Genomic DNA, 20,342 nt, shown 5'->3' with positions numbered 1-20,342 from the left:
TAAAGGCTGTAAAATCAATCATTTCTCCTTCTCTCTGGTTGCATTCTTACAGCAATTGAGAAGTACTGTGAGAGCTGTGATTGGTCACAGCTTGCCACATGGTACAAGGCTGTTGTACATAGCCTTGTACCATGTGACCTCTGTGGTCATTCACAGATTTCACATGTAGCAAGCAATGTCATAAGTGACATCTTGCTTACTACTATTCATGTGATCACTGATTGACCAATCAGTGATCACATGATCGGGACCTCACACAGAGGTCCCGTACAACGATCGGTGTTCCACTGTGTCCTAGGGAGCGTGCACAACCTGTAACTGCGAGTGCCCTTTATGTACATGGGCCGGACAGGAAGTGGTTAAAGGGGACATCTCTTCTGATGACAGTAATGGTTCCTTTTACTTCAGAGAGATTTCTTCTTTCTTTTCTCTCTTCCTTGTTGTTGTGTCCATGAACAGGAAATAAAATAAAATCTTCCCAGTCACAGAGAATAAAAACCTGACAGAAGTTCCAACCAGTTACATTTCCTACTGTATTCTCAAACTGGAGCGCCCAGGATAGTAAAGTAAACTTTTGAAGACAGAATATCTTTACTTTTCTTCATAGATGTATGTTCTGCTTGGCAGAGGCTGATCTATTTATCTCAAAAGCCCAGAGGTTATGGGATGATTAAAACTGGCCATTCACTGAGTGCGTTCACTTCATGGGGGGCCAGTCAGCATCTTCTCACCTGACATTCTTTACCTGAAAAAAATCAAAGCAGCCGGTTGGAAAATTGTTGGCCAAACAGCATCTGCATCCAAGGAGAAGTCTTTTTTTTTTTTTTCCCCTTCGAATTTCACTTGGGTTATTGTGGTTTGTCTCTGCTCCAAGGAATTTTGCAGCCGAAAATAAAAGGACCCATACTATCTACCAACAACATAGGAGGCCTCATGTATAAAATCTGCAGGCCAGTTTAATGCCTGTGTTGACCATTACGACCAACCAGACTCAGGAGGCTACATTTGTAGTACAGGTTGGAAAATTATAAGAGGCTTCATATTTGTTGTTATAAGAAGACTGATACTTTATTTTATCTAGATGTATCATTACTAACAACTGAATGAACTTCATAGATCTACTGCACTTTTTTTTATATCAAGCAGAAGCTGAATAGCATGAAGGCTTTAGGTGATGGCTGTTCAGATCATTCATGACACAGCTGATCACTATTGTTCCCTAAAGCTGGCCATGCAGGTAGATCTAAAAGATTGTGCAATCAGTTTGTAATGTGTGTGGTGTGTTTGTTCACCTTTGGGAACATGTTACATGTTCCACCCGTTTTTATGTTCCCATAGCCACAGCCTATGTGGAGTGCCGTGGTAGATCATTGAAGCTTCCAGTCAGCATATATCTACTTGCTCGTACATCCCATATGGTAAGCAGATATTCTGACAGGTCTGCAGGGAACCTGCATGGCACCAGCAATCTACTGATCACTGGTGCAATGCTTTCCAGGCTCCTGCAGACACAAATAATAAATGCACATTTTTTTTACCTGCTACAAATGTACATTTATTATTTTTGTCTAAAAGGTGAACTTATCCTTTAAAATTTACCAAAATTATGTGCTGTGGGTGCCTACCGTAACAGTGTATTTAATGTATATCCTATCATGTTGGGTCTTATTCTGCATAGTTCTAAAATAGATTGTTTAATCAGCTTGTAACATGCCCAGGTCAAGTGGTTTCCTCTGTGTGCATAAATATACTCTCCTAAACACTGAGCAAAGACTTATGGGCTAAAGCCAAGTTATCCAGGTTAACAGGGTAATGTGCAGGCAATACTGTATACACTCACCGGCCACTTTATTAGGTACATCTTGCTAGTGCCAAGAAAATATCCCCCACACCATTGCACCACCACCACCAGCCTGAACCATTGATACACGGCAGGATGGATCCATGCTTTCACATTGTTTATGCCAAATTTTGACCCTGCCATCTGAATGTCGCAGCTGATCCAGTCTGCCCATTCTCCTTTGACATCAACAAGGCATTTTCTTCCACACAACTGTCGTTCACTGGATATTTTCTCTTTTTCGGACCATTCTCTGAAAACCCTAGTTATGGTTGTGCGTTAAAATCCCAGTAGATCAGCAGTTATTGAAATACTCAGACCAGCCTGTCTGGCACCCACAACCATGCCTTGTTCAAAGTCACTTAAATCCCCTTTCTTCCCCATTCTGGTGCTTAGTTTGAACTTCAGCAAGTCGTCTTCACCACATCTAGATGCCTAAATGCATTGAGTTTCTGCCATGTGATTGGATGATTAGCAATTTGTACTACCAAGCAATTGAACAGGTGTACCTAATAAAGTGGCTGGTGAGTGTATATTTGTATGTAACAGGTGAAACACTTTCATTGCGGACCACAAGACACATACATTGTGTATTCATAGTTCATTGCATTATTGATCTCATTTATGCCTGTATGTGCACTAACATTTTTTTTTTTTTTCTCCCTCAGTACGGTGTGGATGTGATGGCTCGGGACTTCCATGGGAACACAGCATTAGCGTATGCTAAGCAAGCTGTCACCTCCGAGGTGCGAGAGCTCCTGTTGCAATATGGCTGCCCTGATGAACAGTTTGTGCTTATGGCCACGCCAAACCTCTCCCGAAAAAACAACCGTAACAACAACAGCAACGCGGGAGGTGGAGGCCTCATGCCCACCCTAATCTAAAAGGAAAAATCATATGGAAAGGAGACAGACTCGAGCACCGCTCACTCCTCGCACCGCAAGGGGAGGAGTCAGGAATGACATGGGAGGTGTAAAAGCACTGAGTGCAGAACAAGGGGGAGAAGAGACTGAGCCTTCACTGGCATTTTGGGAGGCAGGAAGAAAAAAAAAAAAAAGGAAGGGAGGTAGAGAGCTGTCAGTTATGTGCACATTTCACCTCTACCCCAGCAGAACACTTAGGCTCTGCTCTCATCTGACAAGCACTGCTCCACATAAATCACACGCAGGCACTGAGTTTGTCAGGTTTGAGGCTCCAATGATGCTATGTGTCAAATCACTTGGAGCTAATCTGTCCTCAGAGAATGCTGGCTTCATTACACTTGTATAGTTGAGTTCCCTCAGCCTGTACCGCTGTTTAATAGGACATGATTACTCATCATGTAGAAGGGAGCATATTAGCTGAGGAGGAAGCTCTCTCCACGCTCCGCTGATTACAGGGATGTGATTGCAATATTCTTACAAGAATCATATTAGGAGAGACATTCTAGGCCCCATCTTCAGACTCCTTGTCATAATCTCGCTGCGCTTTAAAGCGTATGTTCCTCTAAATGTAACCCCTCAAAAAATATAGGAACAAAAAAAATTATTCCGTAAATGCATTTTTCAGGGTGAGGTTAGACCAGCTGTTTGCTGCATCATGCATTGTGAGATTTTATATATATAAATATATACATATTTGTTTTTTTAATTTACAGAAATTATTTATTTTATGAAACTATTGCCAGGCACCTGAGTCACCTCTGTCACTTGGCTCCATTCCTGTAATGCACACACACTGCTCATTGTACCCCCCATTCTCTACAACTGTGCATCTGGGTCATTTCAACTAGCTGATATGCAAAAGATAAAAAAAAAAAAATCAACATAATTGAGGTGGTTATATGGTTGAGTGCATTTATTTTTTTTCCTTAAAGGCTTACATAAGAGACACTAATTAGGATTAGTTACTGCACTAAGGGAGAGGGAACATATTTTTCAGGGAGAGCTCTGTATACAGAATGCCTGCTCTAAAGATCAGGGCATCGAGGTAAGGGCTGGGTGTATATGCATGTACAGAGCTGTGTATATTCATGTGCAATGCACACTGCACATAGTATTGTACAGAACACTGTCTTATTGAATTTGTAGAACATGTGACTGTTGGTGGGTATAGCCCTAAAAAGGGCACTCTTCACCATGCGCTTTACAGATTTTCAGAATAGACGGATTAATATAGAGAGCATTTCATGAGATAGGGCCCTGTAGAAGAAATGCACTACACATTTAAATGCCATTGGCCTGCATTATGTAAATATGCCTAGGGATGGACCTGATTAAATATTTATTACTGGTACATATCCCTTGCAAGCAAGGTTATGATATATACTTGGCATTTTCATCCACAAGTAAAAATATTTATTGGTTTAGACATTCATAAAACATATCAAACAACAGTTCAATGCAACAGTGTAAGCTGCTGTTCAGTACATAGAAATATGAATGCAAGTCTGGACCTGAGCAGACTTTCCAACATTTGTCAGTTGCTTCATTTTTTTTATTGGTAGATCAAAAGCCAACAAATCTATATTGGATGGAGCATGTGGGGCTGCCATACTTGTAGTGCTGATCATAGAATTATGGGAAATGTATTTTAGAAATGGGAGGTCAGAACCTTGACTACCTCTGTCTCTAATAATTTCCAAATGAACATAACCTGCCAGCTGTTGTAGAGCTATAATAATTGTTTCTGAAAAAGCCAACAATTGTACTCTATGGCAGTATTATTAAAGCATTTCAGTTAATTTAGGTCTCATGCACATAAGAACCTATATAGAGCTCTCAATGCACAATACTACTATGTGACCAGCACTCATTGTATGACATTTCTAAAGGTTTAGTACAGACAGCAAAGAAAACTTCACACCTATTACAACTACAGCTGTAGTAAGCATACCTAATTTCAGACATGTTACATTGGATCATATCACTATGCGTGTGTAATGAAGAAAATCCTACAGTGTCTACTTAGTACTGAAGTTGGAAAAGAGCAATTCAAGCATATCTAAACCCAAAAACAAAAAAATCATATTGCAGCTTACCATTCCTCAGATAAGGTGGCTGCATTAGTTTTATTTTTCATGATTTTCTCTTTTGTGGCCTGGTAATCCAGCAAGTAACACACTTTCTGTCCCTGGGTGGCTACTCTCACTATCACTGTATCTATGGAGGGAGCCATGGATGCCATCTAGGCTGGTCTACAAATGTGTCTGAACTTGCTGAAAATGTTCTTTGCCTGAAAAATGACAACTAATGCAATCACCACATCTAAAGACTAGTAAGCTGCAATATATTAAATATTTGTTTTTGTGTTTAGTTATGCTTTAAGATTTAAAATGCCTTACCTGAAACAATAATAAGAATACAAGTAGCAACTAATGTGCTATTTTCTAAGTTGTCTTTTGGCTCTTCAGCTCTTAGAGGGCTGCAATTGGTTGATCCTCTTTTAAAGCCTAAAATACACAGTGTGTGTACCCCAAATGATCAGATATTTCATCCATTGTATATTGTCTTTTGGTGCTCTGCCATAAAAGGGTTGAGCTATTCTATACTAGTGGATTGGGAAGGGATAATAAACCACCAGTTTTCAGTTCTTTCTGATTGACATGTTCAGTATGACAATGCGAAGAGCAGTGATGATGTACAAAGTACAGTAGCCAGTTTCAGCTAATCAGAATTCAGTTTTGTACACTCAGCTTAGTTAATAGATTTCAGATTGGTTCCTCTGGCCTAATCTACTTTGTTCCTCCTTATTGCTCGTTGTACTGTGTTAATGAAATGTCTGCTAATGTGCAGTTTAGGTACCCAATAAAAGAAAAGCTTATTTGATTTTAGTGTAGTATGTAGATTGCTCCCACACTGGCTTCCTATAGTTGGTAGATTTCAACCAGTAACTGATTTTAGTGTTTGGTTATATGTTGCCTTGTGCTGTTGTTTTAACGCTACATTCTTTCTCATATTTGATTTTTTCAAATACATTCTTTACAAGTGACACTACATGTATTTTGGCAAGTAAATAGAAAGTCTCAAGCCCCCCGTGGGGATGAAAAATATCTAAAGTGGCACTCACTGTAAACAGGCAGCTCCAGTGCCTCTGCTTCCCAAAAGAGTTTTCTGAGACCCCAAAATCTGGTTCTTTCTATATTGCATTTACTGACCAAGCTTCCTGATCACTGGGACAGGCCCTGACCTTTCTGCCTCATGCTTCAGTATATGCCTATCGTAGGTTTGCTAGCTAATTTTGAGGCACAAAAGCAGCAGGGGTCAAGGCCTGAAACAGGGACCAGGAATCTTTGTTGTTACTTGCATTCCATAGTACCATAGGTTTTGGGGACACCCAGTACACTCTACAGAAGAGCAGAAATGACTTGCAGGCATCTGGGGTACCTGATATTAAAGTATAACTGAAAGTATTTTTTCTTTTTTTTTTTTTTTTAGATTTGGACAGAGTGGTGAGGATTTAGAACGATTGTGGTTTTTTGTTTTTTTTTTGTGTCCCACTAGTAGTGGGATGCACTCTTTCTAATTGTCCAGATCACCAACATCACCAGGAATGAAAGTGAGGGTAAATACAAACTTTTGAGTTGCCACCAGAGCAGGAATACAGGGCAAATTTTTCCAATGGGAACACTTGCTCCCATGTCAACTGTCTAAGATGGGATTCCTCTCACATTGGAAAGATATCCTCTCACTTCATATCCTTCTCACTTGTTCAGTCTACATGACAGTAAGTGAAGGGAAATCTTCCTAATGAGATGTAGATAGCAATAGAAATCTTCTAGCAGTTTTACCTATTCCCTACTCCATCCAAAGTTGAAAAATAGTTTTAGCTTTAGATATAATTTAAGGGCCAGTTGAGAAAAGTAGAACAGATTCACTTTACGATCCAAAGGAGTTCGAGCCTTTAGTCTCACCAACATTGCCAAAATATTACAAGGATCTGTTGGGTATATAAATATGACAAAATCCCTAAATAGTTTATTATTACATCAGTAGTAGGCAAGTGACATACTGACATTTATGGTCTAGGGTTCTCTCAATGAAATGGGTGCAGAATGTGAAGTAAAAAGACGAAAGGGATCAATGGAAGGATTTCTTCACACTACACAGCCTAATCGCAAACCTCCACACCTCTCTTGTTCCCCACTGTATTTCAGCTTTATTCGGCTGTACTGAGCACTTTTATTTGGGGGGATTTTTTAAATAAAATGCACAACTTTGGAAGGTGGCATTGCAAGAGTAAAGACTGCCTCATAAATATCTTATTATAGACCATTCCCATGAACAATGAAGGGACATATTGGATGAAGCATGCTAGGACATATCAGTGATCAATAAGAAACCAGTCTAAAAAAGGGCAGGGGCCAACTAGCCATACAATTGATGGCATCCTAGGAATTACCAATCTCTCATCAAGAAACATCTCCACTATTGACAATTATGATGGCGTATCTGGCTCAGTATGGGACTCTTACACTTACAGATTTGTTCTGCAAGAAGAAATTCTACACTACAGAAGAAAAGAATTCTCTTACATCTTTATCAGATGTTTGCCTACAGCCCTTTCCAGTCTAACCAGCGCTTCCAAATTGTGGCACAGAGATGCCTATCGCCATGGAGCCTGAGTGCTAACATTTTCTGAATGGAGTGTGTGAGTTCTACAGTAAAAGGGAATGTGTGTCCTGACGTTTAGAAGACTTGGAAGATGAGTACGTTGTGTTGCCATCTTCCTCCGGCAGAGAGTCCAGCTTCAATACATCCACCCCATGAACTTTAGACGGGGCCACGTTTATTTAATTTTTTATGTCCTGACCGGATGTGGAGCCAGATCCTGCCCAGTTGAGTAGTGTGTATCTTATTTCCGATCACCACTCTGTACCACCTTTGTTCCCAAGGTGGACCTTACGGAGTTCTCGTTTTTATTTTTTCGGTGTCTATTGATTATGTTGTCTAAGTTATACAGAATTCTTTTGTATCGTGTCTTATTAGAGGATGCAAAATGTATGTAAAATAAAAAAGGACAAAAAATATTTGAATAGAAAGAAAATGTGTTGAATGATTTTTGGAATACCAGAAAAATATTAGAATTTTTATTACATACATTGGCTGAGATTTTTATTACATCCCTTTGTGACATACAAACATTTAAATTTATGTATGTTATTTTAGATTACATCCGCTGTTGCTTGTACATTACCTTTGGCGCAAATGGCATGGGACCTTATTTATAAAAACAATCTATAGCAACCAATCAAGCATTCAGATTCCAACTGTCATTTTTCAGTGCTGGTGTCTGCTTAGGGGGCATATTGCAGGTAACAATGCCATTACCTACAAGAGATTGTATATATACTAGAGTCATTAAGGGCAGTGTGGTTTCCCTTGCTAGTTTATGACCCACCCCATTATACTTATTCAGAGCTAAAGAAAGTTGCCCGGTGCTTCCAGGTATGGAGGTGCATGGTACCTCATTCTCATGATGAAGTGCTCAGGTCTGATAGGTAATAGCCAGGCCCAGCCACTGACAAGTGAGGAGGAGGATGAAGTCATCACCCTTGTGTAAGCTTTGGTAACCATTGGATGGGGAGTCTACTCAGGGTTTGGCTGCTAGAGTGGTTGAAGACCACAGCAAAAATAAGTGTAGGTGGGTCCAGAGGTGTAATTTAAAGAGACTGTCACTTTCCCAATTCAGGGAAAAAAATGTCAGAGGTTTTTAAAGAAGAAATCTAGACAAACAGCTTAAAGCACAGCTGGAACACATATACTGAATGTAAATGGATTAACAACTGATTGATTTGCAGTTTTGGTCACATGTCTGCCACACTACACAGCCAGGAAGATGACACCACTATATCCTCATCAACACTTTTCTGTGTCTCCTTTCAGTGTTTAGATTTTCTATCAACTAATCAGCAGTGTGACTATGCTGATCCTTTGCCCAATGAACAGACTAGGAATGGTGATATGGCATGGAATGCTAAAAACTCAGCACCAGTTATTAGAGGTTCCTTTGCATGGTTATGCTGTGTATCCAAGGCCTGTGAATCAAAAAAAAAATGAATGCCAGGTTTCATCTGCTAACGTGTTTCTTACAAAATAAAGCAAAAAAGATGTATGCTTCTTAGTAGAACGCAGTAAAGAAAAATGTGAATGTTCTAAATAAACAACAGGATAAAGCTCACGCTTAGACCATCCGGGGAAGCTGCACCGACCTAGTCTGAATACTGGACCTAATGAATTACCATAATGAAACAGGTGCACTTATCCCTTTGAAATAATCAGAATCACATATACATAAACTGAAAATCGATACATGTATGTGTAAATTAATATTCAATAATCCACATACCACATTTCATAATCAAAAATTAATGTGCAGAAAAATAAATAATGTTTTTAAATCCTGGAGCAGTTGCGGGTTGGAATTGCAGCGGTTTTCTCCAGCTTCATTGTGGTTACTTATACTCTGTACATGGCGTCCTAAGACCAGCCAACTTTTGTGAAGATGCCCTTTTGGGGGAAATGGGTGGAGCTGATCTTGTGATGTCATTGTGCACGCTAGTGGCCAGAGGAATACTGTGTGATACACTGCTGTCTACATGCTGCTTAAATTGTAGGTACAATATCCCATCATTAAATCCTTATCGGAGTTTACTGCACTGTGAGGCTTATCTCATCTTTTATATTTAAACCGGTACATATAGCTGTGAGTGATACGTGGAATTGGCACTTCGAATGTGAATGTTATAGAGGTATTGAGGTAGATGGTGACCTGAGCTGGGCAGCGGAGTTACTTACCTTTATGTACACAAGCACATATCAGATCTTCTGTGTGTGAGATCTTGCGCATCTGCACTGGAGCCCTTTGCTGATTTTTGCACTGCGAGCATTTTATCACTTCAGCTAGGGCTGGGACCTTCGATTAACATTTGGATCTATTTGCACTTGAATTTTTGGACTGAGTTACATTTATTATATATTTATTTTATATACTCTTTTGGACTGGATTATGTTTTGGACACTATTCATTTCATTTTTTATTTTTTTGCAAATTAATGTTTGAGTATGAAAGTTTGTAGTATATGGATTTTTATATTAGTTTGCACATGCATGTATTGATTTTTAGTTTATGCTTATATAATTCTGATTATTTTAAAGGGATAAGCTCATCTGTTTCATTATGTTTAAAAAATGTAAATGGTATCACTTATTGAAGTTACATTAATTAGTACAAGTGTAATCACATTTTGTTGTGAATGAGATTTAGGGGAAATGAAGAGGAATGCCAAGGCATTAAAATTCTGTCTAGGATATAGAGTTGTACAGTGATAATCACCCATTTCAGAGAAATGGTGAACCTGTTGAAAAAACATTCCAGAATGTTGGAAACCATATTGTTCCAATTGTTCACAGATATTGATAGGATTTCATTATTGTCACCACTGAAGATGAGCAATCTGACATTAAATGTTTTATACTAATGCGTTGAGCCCCCTTGGGTAGGAAGATGTAAACATGACCTGAAGGAACCATCACCATTAAAAGTGAAACTTCAGGCAAACAGCATACATATATGTGTGGCATTTTACAGGCTGAGACATTTGTCATTTTGTCCAACTGTTTTGCTAGTCATAACATCACTTATAATTCCTAATTTAGCATTATGGTTGGTGTCCGCTCCTTGGTTACAGGACAGAGGTGATGATGCTGGGTCACTGTCCAATAAGGAGGCAAAGACATTGCTAAACCAAGGAGATGAAGTAGTTAAAAGCAGCATTCCTTAATTGTACATTAAGGGTCACAGAATGAGTAATTCAGGTACATAAGGTTAAAGCTGGTACACACAGGCCAAATATTGGCCAGCTCAACAGAAATCAACCAACTGTTGGCCTGTGTATACAGCAGCCTGTCTGACAGAAGATGGTGTAATGACCAGCTTTTATCAAACGGGAATGCTGGAAAACCAGCATCCAATCAACCCTGGCAGCCAGTGACTGTGAGCGCTGATCAGTGTGTTTTGGCAGGGGGGGGGGGGGCAGTTTTATGGTTTTAATAAAGTGTGTAATAGTCTGCACTCAGTGGCACCCTCTCTACCTCTCTGTGGCATTGGAGACTTGCTTCTGCTCTACTTTAAAGGCTAGCCTTGAAGTGGCAACTATCCTGGTGTCCCCGTGGATCTTCTGCCAGACACAACAGTGGTCTTCTCTTTCTTCCCCTTTCTAATCCCCCCCTTAAGTGGGACTATGGACCTGGCAGTGGGCATCTAATTTGCGCCAACTCATCTCCATGTAAGTTCTTTGGGGGAGTATGCAGTTTACCTCCAAAAGAAACTGAGGCCAACAGCCCCAGGCCATTCTCCCCTGCCTGAGCCGTAACATTTTTCAGAGTCCTCCTTAACCCCTCCAGGAGTAACTCCTGTTTCGTATTATCCAGGGAGAAATTCTTTGCTGCTATGTGTGAGTTTATGGGGAAAATATCAACTTATGGTAGCTGACTCAGAATGCAAAGTTTTCAAGTGTGCACCCAAAAACTGAGAAGAGTTCCTTTTGTTTATCCTAGGCATCCAAGGCAAAGCCTGACACTCAGATCTGCCATAAATCCTGAATTTTCAAATCCTCCAAACCCATAAGCAACTCCTCTTCACAATGTTAGTATTTACAGCTAACTGGTTTGGGTCAAGAATGTGATATCCATGGTCTACAGGCTAAATTTCAAACTCCACCTCACTTCATGTTTTCAAACCTGCCAGTGTCCCTGAAAAAAACTAGCCTAACTCTACGTTGCTCTGGTGTGGCTCTTAAGAGGTCATATCCATCCTTCCAAAAAAAGGTAAGGTTCCAGGGTTTTTACTAAAAATAGTCTACTGTTCCCAAAGCAAAAAGGGGCATTTGCCCCCCTTATGAATCTATAGTTTCTCAAAAGTTTCCTTCAGGTACAAATATTTCACCTGGAATCGTTCTGGTCAGTCACTACTTCCTTCCATCTGATCTGGGGACATCAAAGATGCCTACTTACATGTCCCCCATCTTTATGATACCTCAAAACGTTCTGCCCTTTGCAGTGGACTATGAACATTATCAATTAGTTTCCCTTCCTTTTGGCCTATCCACTACACCTTGGATTTCAGGCTAGTACAAGGTGGTAGCCCCTATACTTTCCCTGCTTTGCTCTTGGGACATTCCTTTAGTGGGATACCTGGATAACCTCCTACGAGGGAACACTCAGCAAAAAGGGTACATTCGTCCTATACTGATCTAAAGGTTATCATCGCCTTCCTTACAGTATAAAACTTTCACATGGTCAGTCATTGTTTCCCTCCACCCAGGGGACTTTGTGACCTCTGTGGACAACAGAAATGCCTACTTGTACATGCCGATCTTTCCAGCACATTAATGCTTTCTTCTATTGCAGGGAGCACTAAACATTACAAAATGTTTTCCCTTCCTTTTGGTCTAATCACTGCACCTCAGGTTTTCTTGTGGCACAAGCCTCCTTTCTTCCCAAGGTGGTATCTTCCTTTCACCTTAACCAGGATATTGTTCTCCAACTCTGAGTCCTACTGGAGATTTATTTCTATTGTCTGGATGTGATATGTGCTGATCTCTCTGCCACAGCTTCATTATCTGATGCCAGATTCAGTCATAGGGTCCTTCAGGAGGCTCTAAGTACTCGATTGGGCCCTTTCTGTTAGTATTTTGTTTACGTGGGCCTGATAGCATTTGTTATGTTGTCCACCCCTCTGGTGTGCTTCTTTTCAACATCCTAATGGACCTTGTAATCCTGTGTCCCTTAATGTACAATTGGGAGAATATGACTTTTGACTTTCCATCAAATCCTTTTTCTGGAGTGACCCTAAACTTTGGTTTATGAAAAAAATTGTATTCAAGTATATAGTAAAGATGAATTCCTGGCGTGGTATATTTTTACATAGTTACATAGGTTAGGCTTAGACTAATGTAACTATGTATATACCATACTTAGCCAATGCCCCTGGAAGATGGAAATCACTGAAGTAGACACCCTACTTTAGTTATTACCATTTCCTTCCAGGTCCCGTGCTGACCTGCCGGCCTGATGCACTAAGAACACAGGAGGGCGGCTGAGAAGCATGGGTACCATTCAGAGAAATCCTTGCATTTTCTGAATAAATGCAACGCATTCACTGGTTGGACAAGGTAGAGAGTGTGGCTTCATTGCCCCGTCCCCAGAAGCAAGTGGAGATCACTGAATTAGCAGTGTCTGCATAAGTGATTTCCAGCTTCCAGGGACATTGGCCAGGTAAGGTATTTACACAGTTACACTGGTCCAAGATGAACCAATGTAACTATGTACAAATCTACCATGCCCAGAATTCTTCAACTCAGAAAAGTACCTTCTATTGTGTTCAGCCTCCTCCAAATTTCTTCTTTTTCATTTTTTGCTGCTGTGGTTTAACTTCCTGTTAGGGGGAGGCTACATCCGTTCCCCGTGGTCCCACTGTAAGTAGAAACTTAGTCACCCTCGAGTTGGACTATGGGATATGTAGAGTGCATAGAGCAGTGCACATGACCAAAACAATGAGGGGGGGGAGAGATATTTCTAGGCTCATGGAGTTTGCTAAAAGAAAGCAGAAAAACACAGTAAAAAATAATTTCATGAAAAAATAGAGAACAGGGCATGGAAGTGTATGGATTATTTTTGGTGAATATGGATATTGGTTAGTGTCACTGTATATCTATTGAATGATCGCTTCTGATTGTTGGGCAAGATTTTTAGGCCTGTTTGCAGTCTGTCTACACATTTCTATCAGTCCGGAGGCGGCGAGTGTATAACATGCTCTGAAAACACAGTTATTCCCGACCAAGGCTGGGGATCACTGATCCTAGCAGCTTGCTCTCTAATCTTCTAGAAAAGCTGGGGGCTGACAGAACAATGCTCAGATAAAAGTGGAGAATGGAAATACTAGAGGACAAAATATGAAAGCGAAGAGCAAGGGAACAAGATGAAGATGGTGCGAGCGAAAGGGCTGGAAGGAGACAGCAGGACCATAAGAGAGGTGACGGGAGAGATTATTTTAGGATAAATATACAGTGAGAAAAAAGAGAAGAGAGTATCAGCAGTCTAGAAGATAGAGAGGAAACAAGAGTGATGTCGGAGAAATCATTTAAATGCTCTGACTTCACAAATGTTACTTTGCAAAATGAGAGCGAAAGACAAGTCCATTCATCTTCGCTATTCCTCATTTAGAAAAGTCCTTTATCAATCCCAAATTAACAATTTTCTCTTTAAAATCAGAGGTGATTCTTCTTCCCTTGCGAGCGCTCAACTGCAGCGTTATGAGTTATCGGAGGAATTGCAGCTGCTCGTCCTGTCCATTAAATGCACTATTGACGAGTGCATTAAAAACTAACAGCAGCTTAATAGTGGAAATGACGGATCCTCTGCAGACATCGATTCTCCTGGTAAAATACAGTGCTCGGGGAAGGTGGGAACTGAGTCACTGCTCCCACATTTATCTGCCTGTCTTTAGTGCCGCCAATTTCCACACGTTACATGAAACGGGGCCGGGGGTGTGAAGTCAGCTAATCCCACTGAGCGTCCCTCTCTCATGACAGAGGGCCGAAAATCACAGCTGGATCAATTATTTCACGGTCATGGCGCAAAATTTACAAGTCAGTGTCGCGTCTGCTCGCTGAGAAAGGGAAGGCACTAATATGCCAGAATATTGGAAACAAAAAAAATTGTGCGCTGTCTTTTTTTTTTTTTTTTTTTTTTATTGATTGCACTTTGGTTTACTAAAGTAGATGTAAAGCCAATTACTAAAATGTAATCTCAAAAGTCATTTTCAATATTTTTAAATCTGCGGCTTTTAAAATTTATAATCGGCAATCCTGGCAGGAAGACTTTTGTTCAGGTACTTCTCGTTAGAGTAGGGGTGTCAAACTCCATTTCATTGCCGGTCACATCAGAATTATGGTTGCCCCCAAAGGGCTGGTTGTAGCTGTAAAACTATATAAATGTATCTACTCTTTATCATATTAAATAATTGCTTAAGCCCCCGGTCACATTGGGTGTGACTTGGCATGCGATTTGTATGCCCTGCGACTTACAAATCATATGCCAAGTCGCACCCTATTGTCCTCTATTAGAGCGGTCATATCGGTGTGGTTCCGAGTTGGTCGGAGCCACACCGATTTATAAAGTAGTACCTGCAACTACTGTTGCGATTTGCATAGACATCTGTGCCAGATGTCTTGCAAATCGCAATGAAATCGGCAGGTCACCCGATTTTGAAATCGTGCAACTTCACTGTAAGTCGCACAATTTCAAAATCGACTTTGATGTGACCGGGGGTAAAACTTAAGCTGTGTAGGGCAGGGGCAGACCGGCACGGAGCTGACTCACACTCCTGTAGTAGATGATGCAAGTCTGAAAAGGAGGATCGCATACTGCTGGTATCATCCACAAGAAACTTTATTGGAGATTGCTCATACTGAACGTGGTTCTGCCATGGCGTTTTGTCTGAGCAGTATCCAATAAAGTTTCTTGTGGATGATACCAGTGGTGTGCAACCCTCCTTTTCAACTGGCATAGAATTGTATTATTCTCATAGTAATAAGCAGATGTCCAGAGCACCCCACACTCCCTACATCAGATGTCCAGAACCCCCCCCCCCCAGCCTCCCTTACATCACAGTGCACCTCCTTACTAGTGCTGCTTCCGGGAAGAAGTTGGGGTGGAGATGGGAAGCAGAAAGTGCAGGGTCTGAAGGAGGACCAGAGGAGGGTTGAAGTCAGCTGCTGGAGTCTGCTGAATTCTGAGACCAGGTGGTGCTGTGGCTGCACAGAGAAGTTCAGGATCTGTAGGAGGAGTTCTGTTCTCTCTGCTGCCGACTGCTAAGACAGGGAGGCAAGAGACAAGTTCCTTCAACACTCTAATCCTGTCTACCAATTGTGCTTCTGCATTCTCACACTGTCATCCAATGGACACAACTGTTATCTGTTTCAACTCACATCTTCAATCTCTCCCTCTCTAACAGTGCCTTCCCCTCCCCTCTAAAGCATGCGCACATCACTCCCATACTTAAAAAGCCCTCCATGGACCCCACCAAACTGAACAACTTAAGACCCATCTCCCTGCTCCCGTTTACCTCTAAACTCTTAGAACATTTAGTCTACAATCGCCTGAGCTCCTACCTCTCTGACAACAACCTTCATGACCCTTTACAGTCTGACTTTCGCTCATTACACTCCACTGAAACTGCCCTACTAAAACTCACTAATGATCTACTAACTGCTAAAACCAATGGCCACTACTCCGTACTCTTACTACTTGACCTCTCTGCGGCTTTTGATACTGTTGACCATCCTCTCCTCCTCAGAAAACTCCACTCTCTTGGCCTCCGAGACTCTGATCTCTCCTGGTTCTCCTCCTACCTATCGCAGCACTCCTTCAGCATTACCTATAACTCCTCTCCACTCCCTCTTTCTGTAGGGGTCCCTCAAGGTTCTGTCCTTGGACCCCTTCTCTTCTCCATCTACACCTCCTCCCTTGATCACTTGATAAACTCCCATGGCTTTAAGTACCATTTCTATGCTGATGACACAAATATATCTTTCTACCACCCACACCTCACCCCTTCAGTCTCCTCTCACATTACTAACCTACTAAGTAACATATCAGTATGGATGTCACTCCACTTTCTCAAACTCAATCTTTCCAAAACTGAGCTCATACTATTCCCCCCAGCCTGTGCCCCCTCCCCTGACTTCTCCATCAAGATCAATAACACAATCATCAGTCCCTCCCCTCATGCCAGGGTACTAGGTGTAATCCTAGACTCCCATCTGTCCTTTCAGTCCCAAATCCAATCACTGTCCAAATCTTGTAGACTTCACCTCCGTAACATCTCCAAGATACGCTCGTTCTTAACCTCGGAAACCACAAAGCAACTTATTCACTCCCTTGTTATATCTCGCCTTGACTATTGTAACTCCCTCCTCATTGGCCTACCTCATCGCAGGCTATCCCCTCTTCAGTCTATCATGAATGCTGCTGCCAGACTCATCCACCTTACTAACCGTTCTGTATCCGCCCCCCTTTCTGCCAATCCCTCCACTGGCTTCCCATTGCCAAACGGATAAAATTCAAAACATTAACAATAACATATAAAGCCATTTATAACTCTGCCCCAAATTACATCATTGATCTTATCTCCAAATATCACCGAAACCGTACTCTCCACTCCTCGCACGACCTCCTGCTCTCTAGCTCCCTTGTCTCCTCCTCCCATTCTCATCTCCTGGACTTCTCCAGAGCTTCCCCCATCCTCTGGAACTCTCTACCCCAATTTATCAGACTATCGCCTACTCTGCTCACTTTCAGGCGATCTCTGAAAACCTATCTCTTCAGGGAAGCCTATCCTGACCTCAGATAATAATGGAATATTCTATTCCTCCTACCAGTCCATCCCCCACAGTTACTACCTTTTGTACCAGTAGCCCCTCCCTCCTAGATTGTAAGCTCCGAGGAGCAGGGCCCTCCTAACCCTCTTGTAATGAACTGTATTGTTGCGTTATTGTCTCCCGTTATATTGTAAAGCGCTGAGCAAACTGTTGGCGCTATATAAATCCTGTATAATATAATACTAATAACACACATTACACAACCACGGCCCGCTGTTGTCACCACAAGGAAACCTGCCCTAAGAAATGTACCAGAAGTAGCTGCAAATAGACTGCAGCAGTTTAGTGTCACGGATATATCAAAGCATGAAAATAAGGTGAAGCATTTATGTTAATAAAAAAAGTTTGATCCACATTTCATTTACTTTAGAATAACAAATCCTTTTGAAGAATTCATTAGGAAAAAAAACTGTAAATATTCACTGAATTGGCTGAAAACTAATTAGAGTTTTAGAATTTGGCCTAATAACCCCCAGAACTGAATGTGGCCTTTGGAAGGTATAAAGGTGAATGTAACCAATGAAATACAAACATGAACAGTGGCTGCAATGCATGTTCCTATAGCCTGTATGATGACACAGACCCCTGGGATGTATTCCAAGGGGCTGACCAGTTGCAATTCTCAGTCATGTAACTGCACAATACATGCAAAACAACTGAACAGTACGCACACACCGCAAGCTGTGATCTGAGCATGAAAACAAGACAAATCATTTAAAAGGAATGTATTTTTCATATATCTTCTTTATTATTTTCATACCTAAAACTGATTAATGCTTTAATATCCAGCCAGTGATTGCAACTTTTTCATTTTCACATATTTACCTGTCTAGTCTTAGCTGCTCTATTTACCCACTTCAAGTCCGGACACTTTCACCCCCTTCCTGACCAGGCCAATTTTCAGCTTTCAGCGCTATCACACTTTGAATGACAATTGTGCGGTCATGCAACACTGTACCCGTATTAATTTTTTAGTATTTTTTTTGAGAGAGATAAAACTTTATTTTGGTGGTATTTATTCACCACTGGGATGTTTATTTTTTTTGCTATATAAATGAAAGTCCAAAAATTTTGAAAAGTGTTTTTCTCATAAAATTTTGCAAATGATCTTTCTTCATAAATCGTGGCCAAAATGTATTCAATTATCTTTTTAAAAAAAAAAAAAAAAATAACCTAAATTAGTTTATAACCAAAAATTATAATTTTTCTAAATTTAAATTTTTTACATTTTTTTTTTTTATATTTGTTTTTTCAAACATACTGTCACCCAAGCAGTGTCTTACTTGGGGTTGATGAAGATTTTTTTTTTTTACACTGATTGCTGTTACACCCATGAAAGGCTGTAAAAGCAATAATTTCTCCTTTCTTGCAGCCATTGAGAAATACTGTGTGAGCTGTGATTGGTCACAGCTTGTCACATGGTACAAGGCTGTTGTGAATAGCCTTGTACCATGTGACCTCTGTGATCATTCACAGATTTCACTAGTAGTAAGCAATGATGTTAGAAGTGACATCTTGCTTACTACTATTCATGTGATCACTGATTGGCCCAGGGAGCACGCACAAGCAGGGTGCAGGGAGGACATTTATAAACTGCCACCTGCCCCTGCACTGCTCCCGTCTGGCCATTTACATACATGGGAAGTGGTTATAAAGAATGTTTACAGAGTTTAATAGCTCAAGCTAAAATTTACACCAAAATACCTAAAACAGTTGGAATTGGAGATTTATCCCTTTCCCTCTTTCTTTCTCCCTCCCTGCCCTTTTACAATTCTGAGTTTAAATTTGAAAAAAAGAGTCTGAAGGCAAACAGCCTCTGCTGTTCAGAAACCCGGGTACTTTAGTACCACGTGCAGCAAATGTAAATCCAACCAATGTCCACAAAGTGAAGAATACATGTAATCATGCATGTCTATGAAAAGCTGTAAGGCAGTAAAACTAATGCCTAACCATTAGTCTCTGTCTGGGAATGATGAGTTCCTTCCTTCCCCAGATTAAAAAAAAAAAAAAAACTGGTACTGTGTCAGCACCTATTCAACAAAAGGAGCCATTTTGCAGGATAACATTGTATTTATATTATTACCGACTATAGTGAAGTGGTAAAATGCAAGTTTTTTTGATAAAAAAAATTCAATAATCCTACAACTTAAATCACTGAGGACAAATCCGTCTCTTTCCTTGCTGACTATAAAGTGTCTGACTTAAATCATCCTTTTCTTCCTCCATTGCAGACTGCTGAAGCACAGCCATGTATGACCTGTAGTTTCTCTCTCTACTGGATTGGAATGACAGTTCATCATTCCTGAGAAGGTGCAGATTTCTGTTCCAGCCATGACGCAGCAGAGAGGAGGGGCAGGGGCTTTGTGCTGGGGGGGGGGGGACTTCAGCATTTTAAAGGGAAGCTCATCGGTTTCAGTTCATTATATTGACTTTTTTTCTTAAAATCAACAGTTTATAAAGCTGATGTCTATACTGTTTTCTTTAGTTGTATATCTGTAGTTTACAGAAAAAGTGTTTCATTATACAATGTTGGCAGAACATGTTGGGATATTTAAAAAGAACGTCTAAGATCTGTACCAGCAGAAAGTGGCAGGGGATCCATTCAGTTGTGGATGTATATCCTGATATTGAAATGTAACTAAAGGAAAAACATTTTTCGTTTTGGATAGAGTGAGGTTTTGTTTTGGGGAGTTTTTCTGCCATCTGTGTCCTATTGGGGAGATTTCCCTTCACTTCCTGTCCCATAGCCAAACAGGAAGTGAGAGAAGTCCCTCCAAAATGAGGGAATCCCAGCATTTTGCCAGAAGTGTGACCACTGGAAGATTTCACATCTATTACTGTTTTGATGACAACACAAAATTTTGGGATTTTCTTTCACTTTTAATGATAAACAGGACAAAGAGAGAGGGTGAATTTCCCTAACAGAGGCACAGACGGCAATAAAAACTGACAGGGGTTCTAATTCTTCCCTACTCTATCCAAAATGTAAAAAAAAGTTTTGCCTTTAGTTACAATTTAATGTATAGCAACATTGCAGGCTATTCACAGCATAGAAGTAAATGCTCCTTTCTGAAATCTTGC

The 20,342-nt window shown here is 40.7% G+C and overlaps 1 protein-coding gene across 4 annotated transcripts in view; it reads left to right on the top strand.

Moving 5' to 3' along the window:
• The window catches only part of AGAP1 (ArfGAP with GTPase domain, ankyrin repeat and PH domain 1), a 334,749-nt gene extending 326,885 nt beyond the window's left edge, over positions 1-7,864 (top strand). For all 4 annotated transcript variants that reach the window (XM_089671672.1, XM_089671674.1, XM_089671671.1 and 1 more), the window contains one exon: positions 2,509-7,864. In XM_089671672.1, coding sequence (XP_089527798.1) covers positions 2,509-2,724 — 216 coding nt within the window. In that variant the 3' untranslated portion in view covers positions 2,725-7,864. The remainder of the gene's footprint in view (positions 1-2,508) is intronic.
• Positions 7,865-20,342: the final 12,478 nt, after the last annotated feature.

Source organism: Staurois parvus, unplaced genomic scaffold (genome assembly GCF_062004578.1).
Source record: "Staurois parvus isolate SC_StPar_1 unplaced genomic scaffold, SC_StPar_1.0 ptg000113l, whole genome shotgun sequence".
NCBI classification, from domain to species: domain Eukaryota; kingdom Metazoa; phylum Chordata; class Amphibia; order Anura; family Ranidae; genus Staurois; species Staurois parvus.
The sequence above is the reverse complement of the archived record's forward strand: the minus strand, read 5'-3'. Positions and strand labels throughout refer to the sequence as shown.